Raw genomic sequence first — 19,982 nt, 5'->3', positions numbered from 1 at the left:
TTCTTCTCATTCCTCTCTCCTACTGTTTCCATTCTCTCCTCTTCTACCATTCCCATAATTTTCTCTCTTCTACCATTCCCATAATTTTCTCTCATCCCCTCTTTTCTACTGTTCCCATTCTCTCCTCTTCTATCATTCCCATAACTCTCTCTCATTCACTCTCTTCTACTGTTCCTATTCTCTCCTCTTCTACCATTCCCATAACTCTCTCATGCCCTCTCTTCTACTGTTCCTATTCTCTCCTCTTCTACCATTCCCATAACTCTCTCTCACTGCTACTCTGATTTGCCTTGCATTCGTCTCTTCTACAGCTAATCCTTCTTTCCTTTCACTGATCAAAACTGCCTAAACAAAACATTCAGTAGTTATTATTTAGAAGACACTCTCTCTCTCTCTCTATCTCTCTCCTGTTTCTGTCTTCTTTGTTTATTAATATTATGTGCACTTACAAGGGGTCCAAGGACTCACAGCATAGAGGAGAGAGGTTCTCCACTCAACATTACTTGATCTACCATATAAACACAAGCATCTAATGTCCATCAACAGTATATTTTGATCTGTAAATGCACGGGTTCTCGATTGATTTGCTCGTATGCAGGATGATAAATTGGGGTGGGGGGGGGGGGGGGTGGGGGGGGGGGGGGGTGGGGGGGGGGGGGGGTGGGGGGGGGGGGGGGTGGGGGGGGGGGGGGGTGGGGGGGGGGGGGGGTGGGGGGGGGGGGGGGTGGGGGGGGGGGGGGGTGGGGGGGGGGGGGGGTGGGGGGGGGGGGGGGTGGGGGGGGGGGGGGGTGGGGGGGGGGGGGGGTGGGGGGGGGGGGGGGTGGGGGGGGGGGGGGGTGGGGGGGGGGGGGGGTGGGGGGGGGGGGGGGTGGGGGGGGGGGGGGGTGGGGGGGGGGGGGGGTGGGGGGGGGGGGGGGTGGGGGGGGGGGGGGGTGGGGGGGGGGGGGGGTGGGGGGGGGGGGGGGTGGGGGGGGGGGGGGGTGGGGGGGGGGGGGGGTGGGGGGGGGGGGGGGTGGGGGGGGGGGGGGGTGGGGGGGGGGGGGGGTGGGGGGGGGGGGGGGTGGGGGGGGGGGGGGGTGGGGGGGGGGGGGGGTGGGGGGGGGGGGGGAATCAGATTGGCTCAAATCTACATTTATCACTATCCCAAAGAAACCCAAAGTGAATTCCTGTGGTGACTTCTGACTTATTGGTAATGAGCCAAACATTAAAAATATTTTTGAAAGTAATTCAGAATCGCATTTATAGAAAAAGTGAAGAAACTCTAAGTGAAACACAATTCGGCTTTCGGAATGGTTTTGGTACTAGAGAGGCCCTTTTCTGTACCCAAATATTGATACAAAAATGCATAAAAAACCGAAATCTGTCTTTATGTGTTTCATGGATTTTGAAAAAGCATTCGACAAAGTCAGACACACCAACTTAATAGAAATCCTTCAACAAATAAGGCTAGACGAACAAGACATAAGACTAATAACAAATCTGTATTGGAATCAGTCAGCTACCGTTCAATTAGACAACATTACCACCAGTGATATTAACATCAAAAGAGGAGTGAGGCAAGGATATGTGCTCTCACCACTCCTGTTCAACATATACGCAGAGGTAATCTTTAAAAAAGCATTGGAAGAATGTCCAGAGGGAATCACAATAAATGGAAAGATTGTTAACAACCTACGATATGCAGATGACACCGTGCTAATTGCAGATAACATTATGGATCTCCAAAAACTCATTGACAGAGTATACATAGAAAGCCAAAGAATGGGAATAAATATAAACATCAACAAGACAAAATACATTATCATCAGCAAATATCCAGCCTCATCAATGAAACTGACACTCAATGGGAAAAATATTGATCAAGTGTCAAGATATAAATATCTTGGTTGTTGGCTTAATGAATGGTGGGATCCAGAAATAGATATAAAGACAAGGATTGAAGTTGCACGGCAGTCCTTCATGAAAATGAGAACACTATTCTGCAATAAAGACCTAAACATGGAAGTCAGATGCCAAATGCTGAAATGTTACGTGTGGTCTATTCTGCTCTATGGAGTTGAAACATGGACATTGAAGGTTATAACCATCAAGAAAATCGAAGCCTTTGAGATGTGGCTATACAGAAGAATGCTAAAGATATCATGGACAGAAAAAATTACCAATGAAGAGGTCTTAAAATCCATTGGCAAAGCTAAACATCTTGTACAAATAATCAAAAAATGAAAAACATCATATCTTGGACACATCATGAGAAACAGCAAATACCAACTTCTACAAACTATTTTGGTAGGAAGAATTGATGGCAAAGGAACTAGAGGAAGAAAAAGAATATCATGGTTTGACAACATCAAGACGTGGACAGGAAAGAGCAGTGCACAACTGCTCAGATTAGCACAAGACCGCAGTTTGTTCGCCAAGATGGTCGCTGACCTTCGATAGAAGATAGCACAATAAGAAGCAGAACTCTAACCTGTTAAAGATTGGGTCTAAAGGCTATAGCTATGTCGTTGTAGCTTTTTTATTCTATTTATTAAAGAAATTACAAACATTCAGTAACCTTAAATTTTAAACAAAAGACAAAACTTAGAAAATGTTGGTCAAATGAGGTTATATTTTTATCAAAAGGCTGTAAATAATATAGTAATAGGAATATAGGATAACAAACCACAAAAACGACTAATTTTTGCATCACATGGTTTTTTACAATCATCATCTTCTATATATTGACAAACACAATATTTCCCATCTGCTGTTATTGTAAAGTGTTCAAAAACAGCAGACTTTGCTGACACTTTTTTTTGCCATTGTGAATTTTTTCATAGGGCGTTGCTTTCACTAATATAACATATGATTTATCATAAAATATGTTTCATTTTGAAATTTTCAAAGAACTTGAAATTACAATATATCCTGAAAATATAACCTAAAAAAAATATGTTAATCAAATTATCTGTGAAATATGAAATTTTAACATATTATTTATATTACAATTTAAATTCATTAGGAGTCGGTACATTTTTACCCAGTAAAAATGTACTGACTCCAGCAAACTAAGAATTGCTTCTCATTTCAACCCCAACTCCATGATTCAGGGTAGTAGATTGGAGTTTAGAGGGCATATTGCAAGTGCTGCAAGGCTGCACAATGTAGTGCCACTATAGTAAGAAGTACACTAACATGTAGGAATAAGGAGGTGGCTGTGCCACCATATAAAACATTGATCAGAACACACTTGGACTATTGTGCTCAGATTTTATTTTCTAGTTTTCATTATGTTGTGGAAATATTGGAGATCATCCAGAGATAATCTAAGACAATATCAGGGACTCTGAAATGTTGGCTGTGGAGAGAGGTTGAAGAAATGTGGATTACAGAATTTGTTGGATAGGAGAAAAAGAAGTGATATGATAGAGATGCTTAAGTTAGTGAGGGTATTTTATAGAATTAATCCCGAGGGAATTATAAAAAGAGTAGAAGGTGAAAGGGAAGCACCAGAGACATCCCTGGAAGTCATGTAAAAGTGTGGTGTAGAGGCATGCGAGAAGATTTTTTAAATGAAGAATTGCGAGTGAATGGAACTCATTACCAGAATATGCTGTTAATGCAAGAAGTGTTAAGAATTCAGTAAGATTCAGTATGTTGTCAGTTGAATGAACCTACCATGATGAGTCTGCCGATTCCATGAAGGATGTAATAATAATAATTGCTATGCTTGTTAACTCAAACTGCAACCTTGTTCAAGATGACCTTACCAATTGGAATGAAAACCTTCATTCTCTGATCCATCCAAAATTCCAAACTTCTATCCAAGTCCTGATCATTCAAGAAGCATTCCAAGACCATGCAAGAAGAAAATTATCACATCAAAAGTGGCTCAAGACCTGCATCTTCACACTCAGTCTATATCACAATTTACAAAAGTTACAAAATACCAACAACAAATTCAATTTTTTCTTTTAAAGAATCGAATGTAGAAACCAGTTTTTTGCAGTTAAGCCTTCTGACTCTTTCCTCCTCAGGTAGGATCACTAAGTCCATTTCACCCTTCTGTGTTATTACTTCTTACACATCTCAATGGTACAATCACAACCTGAATAATGCAGACCTGCTGGTATAACCTTCTCCAACTCCTGCACAGAGAGTCAAAAAACAGCTCACTTCATTTCTCCTTTAATCTTTCTTCAGAAAGAAATCAAAAGAGCAATTAATAGCTTGCATATCAACAACTCTTCCTTCTCCTGATGGTATTATTCCAATTGTACTAAAAATCTGTGTTCCAGAATTGATAACTATCCTATACCATATTTTTAATCTTTCCAATATTCATTCATCCCATTTCAAAAAGAATATTAGTCAACCATCAAGCAACTGATGGAGAAACTCGTGTAGTCACTCTTGACATTTTGGGAGCATTCAATCAGAGATCAGGCACACAGGTTTACTCACCAAACTTGCCTCCTTATATGCTTTTTATCCTTTGCAATTGAGCCATCAGCTTCCTTTCTGCACATGCACTAAACATATTGGCAGAAATCTTCTTCTTTTCAGATTTCCCAAAAATGCAAGTACCCGAAGAGCTCCACCTTTCTCCTATATATAAATGACCTACTCTGACTGACATAAAATCCTATCCATAGCTTTGCAAATACCAGAAAACTCCATTCCTTTTCATTATTTGACAACCTTTATAATGCCTAATGTATCATTAATAGTTATGATTGTCTTTAATCAATGGCTTAAACTCTCATCTCTTTGCTATTCTTCAGCACAAGTAAGGCTGGGTTGTTTTAAATTATGGCCAAAGCAGCTTAAGACTATAAGCCCAGTGTCTTTTCCAGTTAAATGCATATGTTCTTCTGACTGGTTTGCCTGTTTTGCAAGATGAAATACCTTGCCATCTCTGTATAAGACCAGTTAACTCATCCTCAGTTGAAAATCAATGAAGTGAGAATAACTGTGTGAATTTCAATACATATAAAATGCTGTCTTGTCTTACTGCTGCAATAATGATTTAATTTTGTTTTCCCTTACCACTAATAGCACATCCTCTACACAACATTTCTCTTCATGGGCTACATTATCTATCTTTAGACCTTTCCTAGCATACAGCATCTTCAACTAAAACAACTGTCTCCTTCCCCCTTCTACTCAAGACACTACTCTTTACCAACTGTGAATAATAAAAATAAATCTAAAAGCAGCCAAACGTTGAAATACTGCTCATATGGGATATCAAAAAAAAAAAAAAAAAAAACTCATGGAGAATGCAATGCTTTAGGTAATCCATAAGAGGAAAATCAGGTTAATTATGCTTGGTGATGGGAATTAATGGCAAAGACACTAGAAATGAAAGGGAAGAAATTCTTGTAGAATTTTGTTGAATAACAAAATCTAAAATTCTGATTTCATGTCCAATCCTCACTTTCACAGAGTGTTCCATTAATAGGTACCCACTAGGTACTGAATGAATGAGGATGGGCTAACAATTTAAGACTTAGAAAATTAAATTGCTCTCTTAAACAATAAATAAACATGACAGAACAATATGGTGAGATTTCATACCCACTGCAGCATCAATTGGTTAAATAAGGCACTATTTACATCAAAGAACCAAGGTGAACAGTGAAAAGTCAGCTACTGGAACAAACACAGTATCAAAAAGAATTGAAGATACAAACCATCAACATAAGGAGAATCAATGGAAAGGAAAATGAACATGCAGAAGAACTGGTAAAGTACCATGTGAAAGTAATTCGTGTTACTGTGAGACAAGGAAGACTATACTGGTGCAATTCTACTAAATAGTAAATATAGGATGTTATATATAGGCAATAATCATCAACGAAAGTAAGGAGTAGAGAAAGCATTCAACACCAAACATGAAGACAAACTATTAGAACCAATCATTTCCAGTATCAAACCACATGCAAAGATGTCAAATAGAAACTATGTTTTAATTCGACTAGTTTTGTGAAAAACTTTGTTTCACTTCATTAGAAAATAGTGCAAATAAATCAAAAAAGAAATAAAGTAATAACAGTTAACATTTCTAGTGAAACATATTTGAAAATATCTAAATAATAGAAAGTTAATGCTGGCTGCTATACATACTTGTATATTACTTGTAGTACGTCAGTAGTATACTACTGGTAGATGCAAGTGTGTCATGATAGACTAAAGAAGACCAAACTTGATGTAATATCAACCCTTGTTTTTTGTTACATTGTATAGGATCTTTCTTCATTCAGTTGATTCTTTGAAAGCTTGAGTAAAAGTGGTAATCGATGTGGAGCACTTCAGTTTGTTCCCATTCTACTAGATGTTTTGTATCTGTTGTATATGCTGCCAGCCCTGATTCAGGCTTTCTTTCATTCTCAATGTCCTTGAAAAGTGTTCTGATCAGTGTATATCACCAGGTTTGCCAGGTGTCTACATTACAGTCCTATGCAGTGTACACCACAATTGCAATTGATCTTGTAGACATCTGGTTTTTAAGTGGCAGATGTAGAGGTCTGGAGGTTGAGAATCAAAGAAAGCACAAATCAGGGCTGGCACTGAAATGCTTCACACTGATTACCACTTTTACTCGAGCACTTTCAAAAAATCAGCTGAAATGATGAAGGATTCTCTAGAGTGTAACAAAAACCAAGGGTTGATTTTAGGTCGTCTGGTCTTCCTTAATCCATCACAACACATTTGCATCTACTAGTAGTTGCAAGTGTGTCATATACAGCAACCCACGAACCAGCAACTACAATAACAGCGAATGCAGCTTTCCATTGTTTAAATGTTTTCAAATAATTTTCACTAGAAATGTTAACCGTTATTACTTTCCATCTAGTTTTTTTTAATTTATTCGTGCTATTTCCTGAAGTGAAACAAAGTTTTTCATGAAACTAGTCAAATTAAAATAGTTTTTATCTGACATCTTTGCATGTAGTTTAATACTGAAAATAATTAGTTTTAATATATCCTTTCTCCACAGAAGCCTAAACAATGAGACAAACTTCTTGACTGAAAGGCAGTTTCAAGTAGAGTTATATGGGCAAACTTCAAAATGTGGAAGGAATAATGAAATACCTATGGTCCCTCAGAAGGTTCTCCTAAGGAAGAAGCGAGGAATTTTTCAAGTCATTAGAGAAGGCAACTGACATAAAGAAAACAGAAAAGTTGGCACCTGTTGGAAATCTAAACACAGCAGAGAAGGAAATTAATTCTACCAAACGTGGCCAGCCTGGCTGGCCGAGTGGTTAGCATATCTGCTCCCCGGCCAAAAGGCTGAGGGTTCGAATCCTGCCATGGGCATGTATATTTGTGATTGTCTGTGGAAATACTAGTGGTGATGGTCAGCGATGGATGGCATTGGTGTAGTTGCAGTCAGTTGGTGGACTGCGAGTGAATGCCCTCCCTCCATGAGTCTTTGGACTCCCTGGAGGTGACAAATAATAATAAATAATAAATATTTCTAAGTCATGGGAAAATTTGGGGAAAATGTCGAGGCTAATAATAATGTTAAATACCTGCTGGATAAGGACTAGTCATTACTAATACCATGTTCCAATATAAAGATGTGCACAACTTCAGATGGAGAGAAGACACAAGAAACAAAGAGTAGTATGTACAACTCTCTGATAGATATCAGAGTTGTACATGGGGAAGCAGTATCAGGGAGTAGGAAGGTTACAAGTGGAGTTCCACAGGGTTCAGTCCTGGGGCCATTGCCGTTCAATCTTTGTCAATGATACTATCACAGGACTACAGAGAGATCCAGTTGTTTGAAAATGAAGTAAAGCTTGGGAGGGTTATTAGTAATACTGCTGGTGTTTTGGCTCTTCAAGAGGATTTGAATAAGCTTGAAAGGTGGGTAAAGGCATGCCAATATCAGTTTAATGCAACTATATATAAGGTTTTCAAATTCAGGATCCACAGAATGGATGCTTTATACTGAATTGGTGCAGTTATGAAGAAATGGAGGAAGCAATGGATCTTAGGTGATTGTAGATAGAGATTTAAAATTCCAGGGACATATTGCAAAGGTTGTGAAGACATCTCAGAGAATTGCAACAAATGTTGAGAACACTGACCATGAGAAATAAGTGTACTCGTCCCATTGCATAAAGATTTAATCAGACCACATCTGAATTTCTGTGCTCAGATCTGATCACTAGGATTTGAAGGGGATGCAGTAACAGATAACAAAAATGACATCAAGACTGTACAATGTTGATTATGAGGATAGACTGAAGGCTAGTGGACCACAGAGTTTGGTGGATAGAAGGCAAAAGGGGGGATATGATCAAGATATTTAAGCTGTTGTAGGGTTATAATTGTATTAACACTGAGCAGATTTTTCATGTGGTAGCACGAGTGGAAGGAACAAGGATAGGGGGAAATCCCTGGAAGTTACAAAAGGAAATAGTGAGTAAAAGGGTAAGAAGTAAGTTTTTTGCATGGAGAGTGGTAGGAGCATGGAATGCATTAGATGAGAGGATGGTTAACGTGCAGACTGTGGATGATTTTAAGGAGCAGTATGATAAATTTTGTGTTCACTACTGCTGATCTTCCACGATGAGTCCTGTCACTCCAAGAGGATCAGGAAAATAAAATAATAATAATAAATAGCAAAAAGGTGGCAAAATGTTCTGTAGGCTATTGAAAAACTGAGAAATTATTATTATTATTCCTGACACCTCCATGGAAATGGAGGATAGACTGCTGCAAAAGGAATCAAAGATGATAAAGGTGACACGAAAACAGAAGATAAGGATTGGGGTATTTGAATTAAAAGATTGTTAAATGAAACAAGCAGTGACAGAACAGCAGTGTAAAAATATTCAAGATGTATGCAATGAGAAGTACATATCAATGCTTGGGGTAGAAAAAGCTATCAAAAGCCTAAAATGATGTAGAAAAGCAGCTGGAATAGATAATATTTGACAGAAATGTTCAAATATGGAAATATGAAAGTTCTGCAGTGGCCACACTACGTAATTCAGAGGATCTGGTCAGATGACTGGAGTAGAGCTTTTGCCGTTACCATCTATAAAACAGGGAATATCAGGGAATAAATCTGAATGTCAGATTTATTAATAATCACAACAGGTAAAATCTATGCAAGCATACTTCAGAAGAGTCTAAGAAAAATTGTTCAGGACAAACAAGGTTGTCAACATCAGATTTTCACTTTATGACATATAGTTGAGAAATTGTGTGCATATAACAAGGATCTGTAGTATTAAATGTTGTAGATCATCTGAAAAATGCATATGACAAGGTGCTTACAGAAAAGCTTTTCTAGACGACATAGTTATTGTTCTGTTTACTTCATATAACTATGTCATCTAGAAAAGCTTTTTAGAACATTACATAGTTTATTTTTCTATTATGAAATAGGCAAGAACATGGAAAAGTTCTTAATGGGGAACCTGTAGAACAAGTAAAATAATTCAGTTATTTAGGCATAATGACAAATTAAGCTATTCAGCTTGCTCTGCACCACAAGTAAAGCTGGTATAGTGGAGTGTGAGCTGAATATATTTATATGGAATAAGAGAAATTAACCAAAACACTAAAATAGTAGTATAGAAGGAAGGTTCACACAATTTTATGTTATGGATCTGATACTGGATTAGAAATAAGGCACTTAATCAAAAACTAGAGACCTCAGATATAAGAGTCCTGAGAAAAATTGGAAGATGAACATATTGTATAAATGGTAGAATCATATTCAAAATATTAAGATATCAGGAAGGAACTTGATATTGTTAGTCTAACAGATAAGTTCAGGTGTTGACGGTTATTCATGACTTATTTTTAATGGTATTAACACCACCAAACAATTTTATCAAAAGATGTTTAACTGCTTATATTTCGCTGAATCTGATGCTGATTTGAAATTCAGTGAAATATAAGCAGTTAATAAACATCTTTTGATAAAATTGTATAGTGTTGTTAATACTGTTAAAAATAAATCATGGATTGACATTGTTAGCTTTCAAGAATGCATAGGCAGAGCTAATTTAAGATGGCATGATCACTTATACACAACTGGAGAGGAAAGGTTAGCAAAGCAGGTGTCTGATGCCAAGATTGCAGAGAAAAAGCCCCAGAGGAAGACCAAAACCTTGGTGGATTAAATCAGAAGTGCCCAAGAAGAAACCCTAGATTACTATTGGAGTGCTGATGAGTAATAGACTAATTTGGGAGAAAATTGTTGCTAGGAGATTAGTAATAATGTAAACTTAATCATGTAGTACTATCATAGTATCATGCAGCAAAATGTAAGGTCTTGAGGTTTGAGACACATCGATGGGATGCTTCATACTCTATGGGATGAGTTATACTAGAGGAAGTAGGGGAGACAAGAGATCTGGGGTTGATGATTGATAGAAACCTGAAATTTAGGGGACATATCGCAAAGGTAATGAAGGTAACACAGAGGATTGCTGCAATAATGAGAAGGACACTGACCTGCAGAGATAAAATGGTTATCATTCCATTGTATAAGACTCTGATCAGACCACACTTAGACTATTGTTCTCAGATCTGGTCCCCAGGATTTGAAGGGGATAAATTAACTGTGGAAAGGTACAAAGGCGGATAACAAAGATGGTGTCAGGATTGTACAATGTTAGTTATGAGGATCGGCTGAGAGAGTGTAGACTGCAGAGTTTGGTGGATAGAAGAAGGAGAGGTGATATGATTGAGACTTTTAAGCTGTTGAGAGGTGGTTACAGGGTTGCCACTTGGGAGTTCTTTCACTTGGTTGAATAGCGTGAAGGAGTGATGACAAGGGGCCATCCCTGGAAGTTATGAAAGGAAACTGTGAGCAAGAGGGTGAGGAATGGTTTCTTTGCATGGAGGGTGGTGGTTGAACCATGGAATGCACTGCCTGATGGAGTGGTGAAAGTGAGAATGGTCAATGCGTTTAAGGAGTGGTATGATAGACTTTGTGTTTCCTAGGAGGGACCTTCCTCGATGAATCTTGATAGACTTGTGTTTCTTAGAAAGGACCTTCCGTGATGAGTCTTTTGACTCCATGGAGGCCTGAATAATAATAATAATAAATCCTAAAGACTTCTTTCATTATGACAACCAGTAGGAAAAATAAATGCAGAGAATATTTTACTAGAGGAATGCAGTGAATGAAAGCTTAGAAGCTTAAAAGCTTAGAAGCTTAAAAAAAAAAAGCTTAGAAGCACATGAGGAGAATAAGTTTTAAAGTGCTCTAGATGTCATTAAAATCCCATCCAGTTGTGGCTGAATGGGATTTTGCCAAGTGGTTTAAGAGAAAGTGCTAAACAACTGACAGTTCCTGAACTAGTTTTAAATCTTGAAAGTTTATTTTTCACTTGGTTAGAGTATAATAAAATTAGTTCCCTTTTTCCCAAGATACTTGAGAAAAAGCCAAGATACTGGGGTAAGGTGGTACAACACCAGGGCAACTCATTACAAAGGTGGAGTAAGCTACCAACACGAGTTACCCTGGTGTTGTACCACCTTACCCCAGTCCTGAAGATACTTTCAGGCACAAACTTTGTTTGCTCACACTTGGAAAAAGGATTAAACTAATTTTATTATAGTTTTAAATCTGGCTACATGAAAGGTGCCAGAGGAGTATAAGGAGGTAAAATAATGCCATTGCATAAGGGCAATGGTAGAACGGAAGTGCTAAACTATAGTCCATTATCTATTTCTTCTGTAATTGTTAAGAGTGCGAAGAAATTATCACGGAATCATGTACAGCATTAGACACATTTGCGTAATATTATCACTGATATTATCATAACAAGAGGTGTTGTTGCAGGAAAGGTGTATACACTGATATTTAAGTTTCAACATATGGGTATCAGGTTAGCAAAATGGATTGTAGATTGACTAGATGACAGATACCAGACAGTTGTGTTTGAGGGAGAAGTGCAAAGAAAACAGGTCATAGGTAGGGTTCCTCGGTACCAAGACCACTGCTGTTTAATCTTTGTGTCAATGACATTGTTAGTGGATTGCAAAGGAATATTCAGTTGTCTGCCAATGATGTAAAACTGGGAAAAGTAATTAGTGCTGATATGATGTCTTTCAGATGTATCATTCTCCTCATTTCCAGATATTCTATGAAAAATCTCATCCACGTTAAACAGGTAATTATCCCCTTACCAACATATGTCTTGATCATGTCTCCCCACTTCCTTCTGTCCACTAGACTCTGTAATTGGCATTCTCTCAATCTGTCCTCATATTCCACATTCTAGAAACCAAAAAGCAAGTCAGTCAATTGTCTCTGGACCCTCTCCAACATATCATCCTTTTGAAAATCTGGTGACCAAATCTGTGCACAGTAATCCATATGAAGCCTGATCAAAGCATTGTACAATGGAATCAAATGATCTTTACTTCAGATCAGTGTTCTCTATCATTCCCATAATCCACTGTGTTGTCCTCACAATTTTAGTAAAATGTCCGTGAAATTTCAAGTCTCTATCCACCATCACCCCCAGATCTTTCATCTCCTCCAACTCCTCTAAAATATACCCACCAATTCTATACAATACATTCCATTTTTTTCCCCAAATTTTAAAACCTTACACTTTGCAACATCAAAGTGGCATCCCCCCACACACACACACATTCAGACAGTCTATTTAGGTCCTCTGCTTGATACTTCTCATAATGCTCCCCAACTTTGCATCATCTACAAACAACTGTATATCACCAATTAAGCCTTAAGCCCTTGCCAATGGCATTAATATGCAAATTAAACAACAATAGTCCCAGAATAGATCTCTGTAATATGCCACTTGTGATTTTCCTCTACTGGATATCATTTCCCCCATACACAATCTGATACCTATCAGACAGCCAATCTCCAATCCAATGCACTAATATCTACTATCCAACCTCATCTCTTCCACTGCTACTTTAAAAGCATACTCTCTCTTTCTCTCTAGTTCTTCTAGGTAGTAGATGATTTTCATCATCACTGAAACCCCATCACCACCATGCTTACTAGAAGCATGAAGTGATTATTGCTGTTTCATCAGTAAAGTAATGTCTTGGATTTTAGTTCTCTCCCTTGTTCTTACATGCACTGTGGATAGTGACCTTGCTTGGGCATGTTGTGCACACTGTAATTACTGAACTAGCAAGCCAGCACATCCTCCATTTGAAGGCACAATAGTAAAGCAGTTGCTATAAGCTGATCATCAGATAGTAAATAGGAAGTTTCCTGATTATCTGGTGAATAATCCTGCTATTGTTTACGCTGCAAGGTTTTGACTGGAGGGATAGGGAGAGTGAGTATAGCAGCTTACAGGAGAGCACTGTCATGACCCAGGCTTGGATGGGGCTGGGTGCTTCCTGTGTTGGGAGTTGGTCTACAATTCTTTCCCCCTACTTAATAAATTTTCCCAATGTTCCACTAACAGGAAAGACAGCATTAAAAATTGTGGTTATAAATAAATACTCCCCCAAAAAATTACAAAAACATATCAAAACACAAAAAAACTGCAAAACCACAATAAAAATATACCCCCCAAAATCCAAACTCAACATAAAAACCACTTCCACATAGACTTAACAAACATCCAATAGCTGAATTAATAACCTGTCTTATCAACAATGTGCACCACTAGTTACCCACATCTGAACCTGATCTGATATTCATCACTAAACCTTAAGTGAATCCTCTAATCACTACAGCTCAGCTTTCCACAGCACATCATGCAAGATACCTTCCATAACAAACATGCACTTTTATCAGATACGACATCCCATGCCAAAGGTTTTCAAGACCTGGAATATTCTTCATATGATCTGTTCTCACTCACGATTTCCTTGGCCAATTTTTTTGCCTTCATTTGCTCCCTTTACTGATGTACTAATTCTGATGACTATATTGTCCTTTTTGATTATCCATATCTGTATCACATAGTCTAATCATCCAATAGTGAAATATTCTGCCTTCTTCCTTGAAGATTTCAACATAAATAATTCCAACTGGCTTCTCTTCTCTAACTTCACAGACTAAGCTAGAAGAGAAGCTAAATTGCTTGCTGTTAGTAATGATTTAATGCAAATTGTTAGCCTACCTATCTTCCCAACAGAATTCCAGATAATCCTCATAATTCTCCACTCTGGGTATTTTCTTAACTAGTATCCCCCCCCTTCACCTCTAAATATATTGCTAACATTAGCTCTCTGACCATAACCTTATTCATGTTTTTTTAAAAATCGTCCTACTCTCAGCCAGTCTCATATTCTATAGCACCAACTGAGATGATACTCAGGATTTCTACAGCTATTTTCCACGGTATGATTATTGATTCTGCTCTCCTGATAAAAGCACTTGCTCTGATCTAATAATCAAAATAATTCTTGCTGGGATTGAGTGTAATAATTTTACATAAAGTATTCACTCACCAGAATTCCAGATAATTCTCATCATTCTCCTGATAGCCTGGTTCTCTTCTTAATCAGCTGTTCTTCAAAATACACCACACACACTGCTCAATATCCCATAAAGCAAAAGCATTATGGGATATAGAGGCAATGATGTTCCAAAATACTAGTTGTGATCTTTATTGAGGTCTTCCTGAGGCTAAACTCAGGAGGATACAAAGGTTAAATTAATGCAGAATCACGTATTTTCTATATACAAATAGTAAAATGATGTATCACTATATTATTAAACTCTAGATAAGAAATAGTTGTAGAAGCTGTTCCACTTATTATGAAGTATATTAGACTTGACAATTATATACTGTTTTTAATCCTTTATTCTGGCATAAGCAAACAAAGACTGAATATGAAGTGTCCTCATACCAACTTTACCACTATCTTCACTAGTTTACTTGTATATAGAGGTTCTGAATTCACATCAGTTACCTCAGTATTCCATTATGCTTTTGTATTACAATACTGAATATATATATATCCATACCCATACATGTTTCAACCTTTGTTGAGTTCTCATCAGTGGGAACTAGACTCAGGTAGATATTAAAATTAAATCAATCAGAAATAGATATAGAAAGTTTTCCCTCAGGGTTACAAAGTATATTATATTTACAAGAAATTGTATGTTCGGGTCTAGCTCCCACTGATGAAAACTGAATAAAGGTTGAAAGAATATGGGATAATAAGGCGAATGATGTGAAGTCATCAGCTTCTACATACTCCAGTCTTGAAGATATCTGTTGCCCAGTCATAAAAACTTCATTTGCTTACAGATAAAGGATTGAAGAAGAATATAATTTCTTGGCAAGTTTAGTTTGTGTAACCATGTGAATAAACATTATACAGGCTAATGAACTATTATGAACTGGCATTCTTAAGTGTTATTGGTGGGACACACAGATTGGACTATAACTCGAATCCTTTGTTTTTTTCGCTCTTTGTATGGAGAGGAACAATTCTATTTCCTGGATTCCAAATGTTAGAATCATGACAGCACATCAACATCAAATTCATGACCAGAACCTGTGGAGGGAGGGAGAGAGAGGATACAGGATATTATGGAAGTGCTACATGACAAGTTTACACCATTATGAACTTCCTATCAACAATTTTCTCCCAAATTAATCTGTTATGTCAAGACTCCAATATTGTCAGATCTTATGTTTAAGTTTATCTAAGGCATTTCTTACTGTACCAATCCACTCAGATACTATTTTCCTATCATCCAGGATAAAAGTACTTCTTTTGCTAAACTTTCTTCTCGTTTCTCTTTAAGTGACCATGCCACTTTGGCCCTGCTCACACGTTGCTGAATGCTGGCAATGTCAAGTTCCTTCTTAACATTCTTATTTTAATATCATTCTGCCATTAATGCCATCTATATCACTTCCCCAAGTCCCCACAGTCTTTGATCAAGTATTTTATTTCTAACCCAGCGCTCAGATCCATAAATTAAAATTGGTTTTAACACGGTCTTATATACAGCTATTTTAGTGTTTTGATTAATTTCTGTCTTATTAAATAGAAATTTATTCAGCCGACCTCCTACCATACAACTTTGCCAATTCTGTTGTCTATTTCCATATTTAATTTGTCTTCTTTACTAAAAATTATGCCGAAATTGCTGAAATGTTTTACTTGTTCTATGGGTTCTCCATTCAGGATGCAATTGATGTTTTCAATGTTCTTGCCTGTTTTCATAACAAATTAATTAAAGCACTTATTAAATTTAGTTAGGAAATTTTGTAGATTTATAGTGGATTTATTTAGTAATATAACATCACCTGCATATAGTAAAGAGCTGAGAATAACATCACCAATTTTGATATCAGGTTTGATGCCACTTTCCTTTATAATATGATCCATATAGATAATGAATAATAGTGGAGAGTGCACGCCTTTGTCTCACACCTGATTTCACAACAAACCATCTTCTTGTACCTCCTTCAATTTTAATTGCTGACATATCTTAAATATAGACCATGTATTGCTCTGTATAATGTTCCATTTACTCCATATAATTGTAGCATTTTGAAAAGCTTTTTTCTGGGCACATTATAATATGCTTTTGTACACAACTTAATACAGATCCTTGTTATATTCCCATGATTTCTAAACTATAAAGTGAAAATCTGATCCTGAAAACTTCTATTTTGCCAAAACCCAACTTGTTCTCCTCCAATTTTCCCTTCCACAATTTTTCTCAAGTATGCTTGTGTAAATCTTACCTGGAACACTCAATAGAGAAATTCCTCGGTAATTTTCACATTCAGTTTTGTTCCCCTTTTTTTATGGAAGGGAACTACGAGAATTCTGCTCCAATCATCTGGAATTAGACCTTCTGATAATACTGTAAAACAACCTGTAAAATTTCGCATTGAAAGTAGTTTATTTTTACAATGAATAATTCTCGCCTTCTTGATACCTTTAATTATAATGGTCCGATTGTTTCTACATTGACATACTATTCCCAAATGACCATCAATTGACTGGGTTCTTAGAAACCTAATGCAATTGTGATGTCAGTTATACCTATCATCACAATCTTGAATTCTCTGGTTGGTTCGCCTATTATGAAGAAAGGCTGATGCTCCATACGAAATCCCCTTCTGTTAATCACCCTTATGTCTGAACGAAATTAGAATAGGTTTTCCCAATCAACCGTAGTCATCGCAATCGACTGCGCTCACCAACCATCTAAACGCATAATAATTTGAGTTCCCACTAACGCATAAAGTTGATACCGTCAAACAGCTGATTGAAGTCCAAACACCCAGATGCATAACATCAACGTTCTTTTATATTTCTGACTAGTATTGTATTTATATAGCAGACATCAATGTTCATTTATATTTCTGACTAGTATTTTATTTATTTATCAGTGGTGTTATGTTTGCAATAAATTTTACAAATAAACTGAGGAAAAAAAATTACACACGGCATATAAAACGTACCGTTTCAAACTATTCTTTGCTCACCTGGTGAAGCTTATGTTTCGTTGACAACTGCAGCGCCTCTCTGTTCATATTATTCCAATATGAATTTTATATACTAGTAAGGGGAAAGTGAGAAAACTGAAGGATTTAAAACAATAATAATAAAACAAGAACACCTTTGAGTTATATTCCCAACATCTTTTAATTACTCATTAAGCGATCATGTGCGTTTTGAACTGCACCAGCAGTCAATAAAATAAAATAAAAATAAGTAATGGTTAGGATCAAATTATCAGTTCTTTGTTTAATTAGGAATCAAATCGCATATCAAGTTTGTACTTTGTCCTAATCTACTTTGGCAGATAAAAAAAATAAATAAAAAAGAAATACGAGTTATTTGATGATAAAGCTGCTCGAAAAATAGCAGGCAATATCTAATAACTACAGGATAATGCAAAGATGACAAAGAAAACAATATAAGCAGTCCTGTTCTCTTCTTTATAGGAAAACATTTTTACATGTTTCATAATTATTCCTTAACTATATTAAGTATGTTGATTACAACTTTTATTGTTAAGATTTATGTACTTGTTCTATCCATAAACTCCATATAATAACTAGAATAGAGGTTTGCTAGACTACAGTACCGTACGGTCACATTTTGAAATGGTTAGTCTCGTTTTCACAGAAATTGTCCCGGTGTATCAAGACATGCTTTTGGAACGCAAGTATGTCATTTTTCAAAATCCGATTTCAAATATAAAACGTTTTCATCCAACGTTCATAAAAGAAAAGAAACAACTGTCACAGAACTAAGAGAATTATGATTTTCTACTAACTTGTAAGGCATGTATGAAATATGAATTTATTTCTATTATCAAATTGTTTGGCTATTTTTTTATATTTTTTATTTAAGTGTAAGAACTAACCATTACCAGTCAATACTGAAAGAATAATAGATCTGTTTTAAATTTTAAAACATATTTTTCTTTCATCAATAAATGCCTAACCAGATTATTATTATTATTTTTTTTTTGAAAATCCGCATTCGCTTATATTAATACATTTCTTACGCAACATAAACTATTTTGATCTACTGTTTTCAGAGAAGTGAAAGAAGATACCCACCAAGAGTTGAAGTCAGAGCTAAGATTGAAATAATAAATTTTGAAAGATTACTTTCACTTGGTTAGACTATAATAAATTTAGTTTAATCCTTTATCTAAATGTGAGCAAACAAAGTTTGCGCCTAAGATTGAAGCCTTTGGTTCTTCATATATCTAATAAGATTGAAACTTTTATTGACAAAACTCAACGAAAACAAAATAAACAATATCGTTGGGTAGGCTAATATGGAGGAAGAACATGATAGGAAAACATGTTCTGGTGTTTTTCCAGAAAATAATAATAATAATAATTTTTGACAATTATAAGGTTTATTATCATACAGAGTGTAAATATTTTTTTTCTTTCATTTCCGATGAAACTAGTAGTGAAACCTTATTAAATCTCATATTTTTTCTGCGTTTAAGTCAGTTAATAATTATAAACATGTCATTTAACCGAGTTAATTACTCTGTAAATAACTTACTCCTTCTGGCGAGGATATCCAATATCTCATAAAAGAGTACCGGAAAAACACTTAAAAATATTGGACTTTTCATAAACATACTCGTGTTCTTAAAAAGATGTAAGTTCTATTCAATCATCCCTAAGTTCTTACAATTTAAAGAGTCCATCCATACAAAACAAGTGCATATTATTTAGCACAAGGCCAAACTAGAACTTTCAGAAGAAAGGATTACTTAAATAAAGAGCCAATAGGCTTCATTTCATTATTTAAATTTAGCTCACGCTAGTATCCACCGATACTTTTATAGTTTACTATATTCGGCATGAAACTCTTTGATTCCGATCTTTGAGTTTCTTATTCGGTTTTGAAACAATGTAGTTAATATCCCCTTAATTTAAATAAAAGAAAAGATTTTCATTACCAAACATAGTAAAAATATATATATACAAACTCTTTACCTTCTTTTTTAAACAGTATCAGCTCCTTGCATCATCATATAAAGTTTACTATGGAAATAGAAGAAAACAACCAGTTATCTTTTTATGACGTTCTCCTCATCCGGTCACCTTCAAATATACAGGAAACCAATGTTCATAGATCGTTATATTCTTAAAGAATCAGCCCATCATCCATGTCAAAAAATAGGAATTATAAAATGCCGCATCAGAAGAGCCAAAACTAATTGTTCTACTTTTGATTATCTACAGAAAGAACTTTCTACTATCTAACAACACATGAAACTCAATGGCTTTTCTGAAAAAAGTACTCAACATCTTCTCAATTCTTATAATCCTCCACAAAACAACAAAGTTTCAATACGTCGAGTGCCTATTCCTTATATCTCCAGTATTTCAGAACCTATTACAAGAATTTTAAAGAAATATGATTTAACAGCTACATATTCAACTATTAACAAATTGTCTTCTCATTTTCCTTCTCCTAAAGACAAATGCTCAACTTTACCTCTTCCTGGTGTTTATCAAATTCCTTGCAACACTGTGATCTCTCCTATTTTGGACAGA

General features: G+C 36.4%; 1 protein-coding gene across 5 annotated transcripts in view; it reads right to left on the bottom strand.

The window, feature by feature from the left end:
• LOC150092565 (UDP-N-acetylglucosamine transporter-like) overlaps positions 1-17,602 on the bottom strand; it is a 216,092-nt gene extending 198,490 nt beyond the window's left edge. Inside the window, exon 1 of one of the 5 annotated variants that reach the window (XM_090414319.1) lies at positions 17,430-17,602. In XM_090414319.1, coding sequence (XP_090270445.1) covers positions 17,430-17,477 — 48 coding nt within the window. In that variant the 5' untranslated portion in view covers positions 17,478-17,602. Of the gene's footprint in view, positions 1-14,415; positions 14,462-16,235; positions 16,281-16,876; positions 17,333-17,405 lie in introns of those variants that run through there. The other 4 variants (XM_090414322.1, XM_090414323.1, XM_090414321.1 and 1 more) reach the window with 4 other exon arrangements.
• Between the last annotated feature and the right edge of the window lie 2,380 nt (positions 17,603-19,982).

This window comes from Typopeltis vanoorti, chromosome 25 (genome assembly GCF_054136105.1).
Source record: "Typopeltis vanoorti isolate ZY-2024b chromosome 25, IOZ_Tvanoo_1.0, whole genome shotgun sequence".
Taxonomy (NCBI): domain Eukaryota; kingdom Metazoa; phylum Arthropoda; class Arachnida; order Uropygi; family Thelyphonidae; genus Typopeltis; species Typopeltis vanoorti.
The sequence above is the reverse complement of the archived record's forward strand: the minus strand, read 5'-3'. Positions and strand labels throughout refer to the sequence as shown.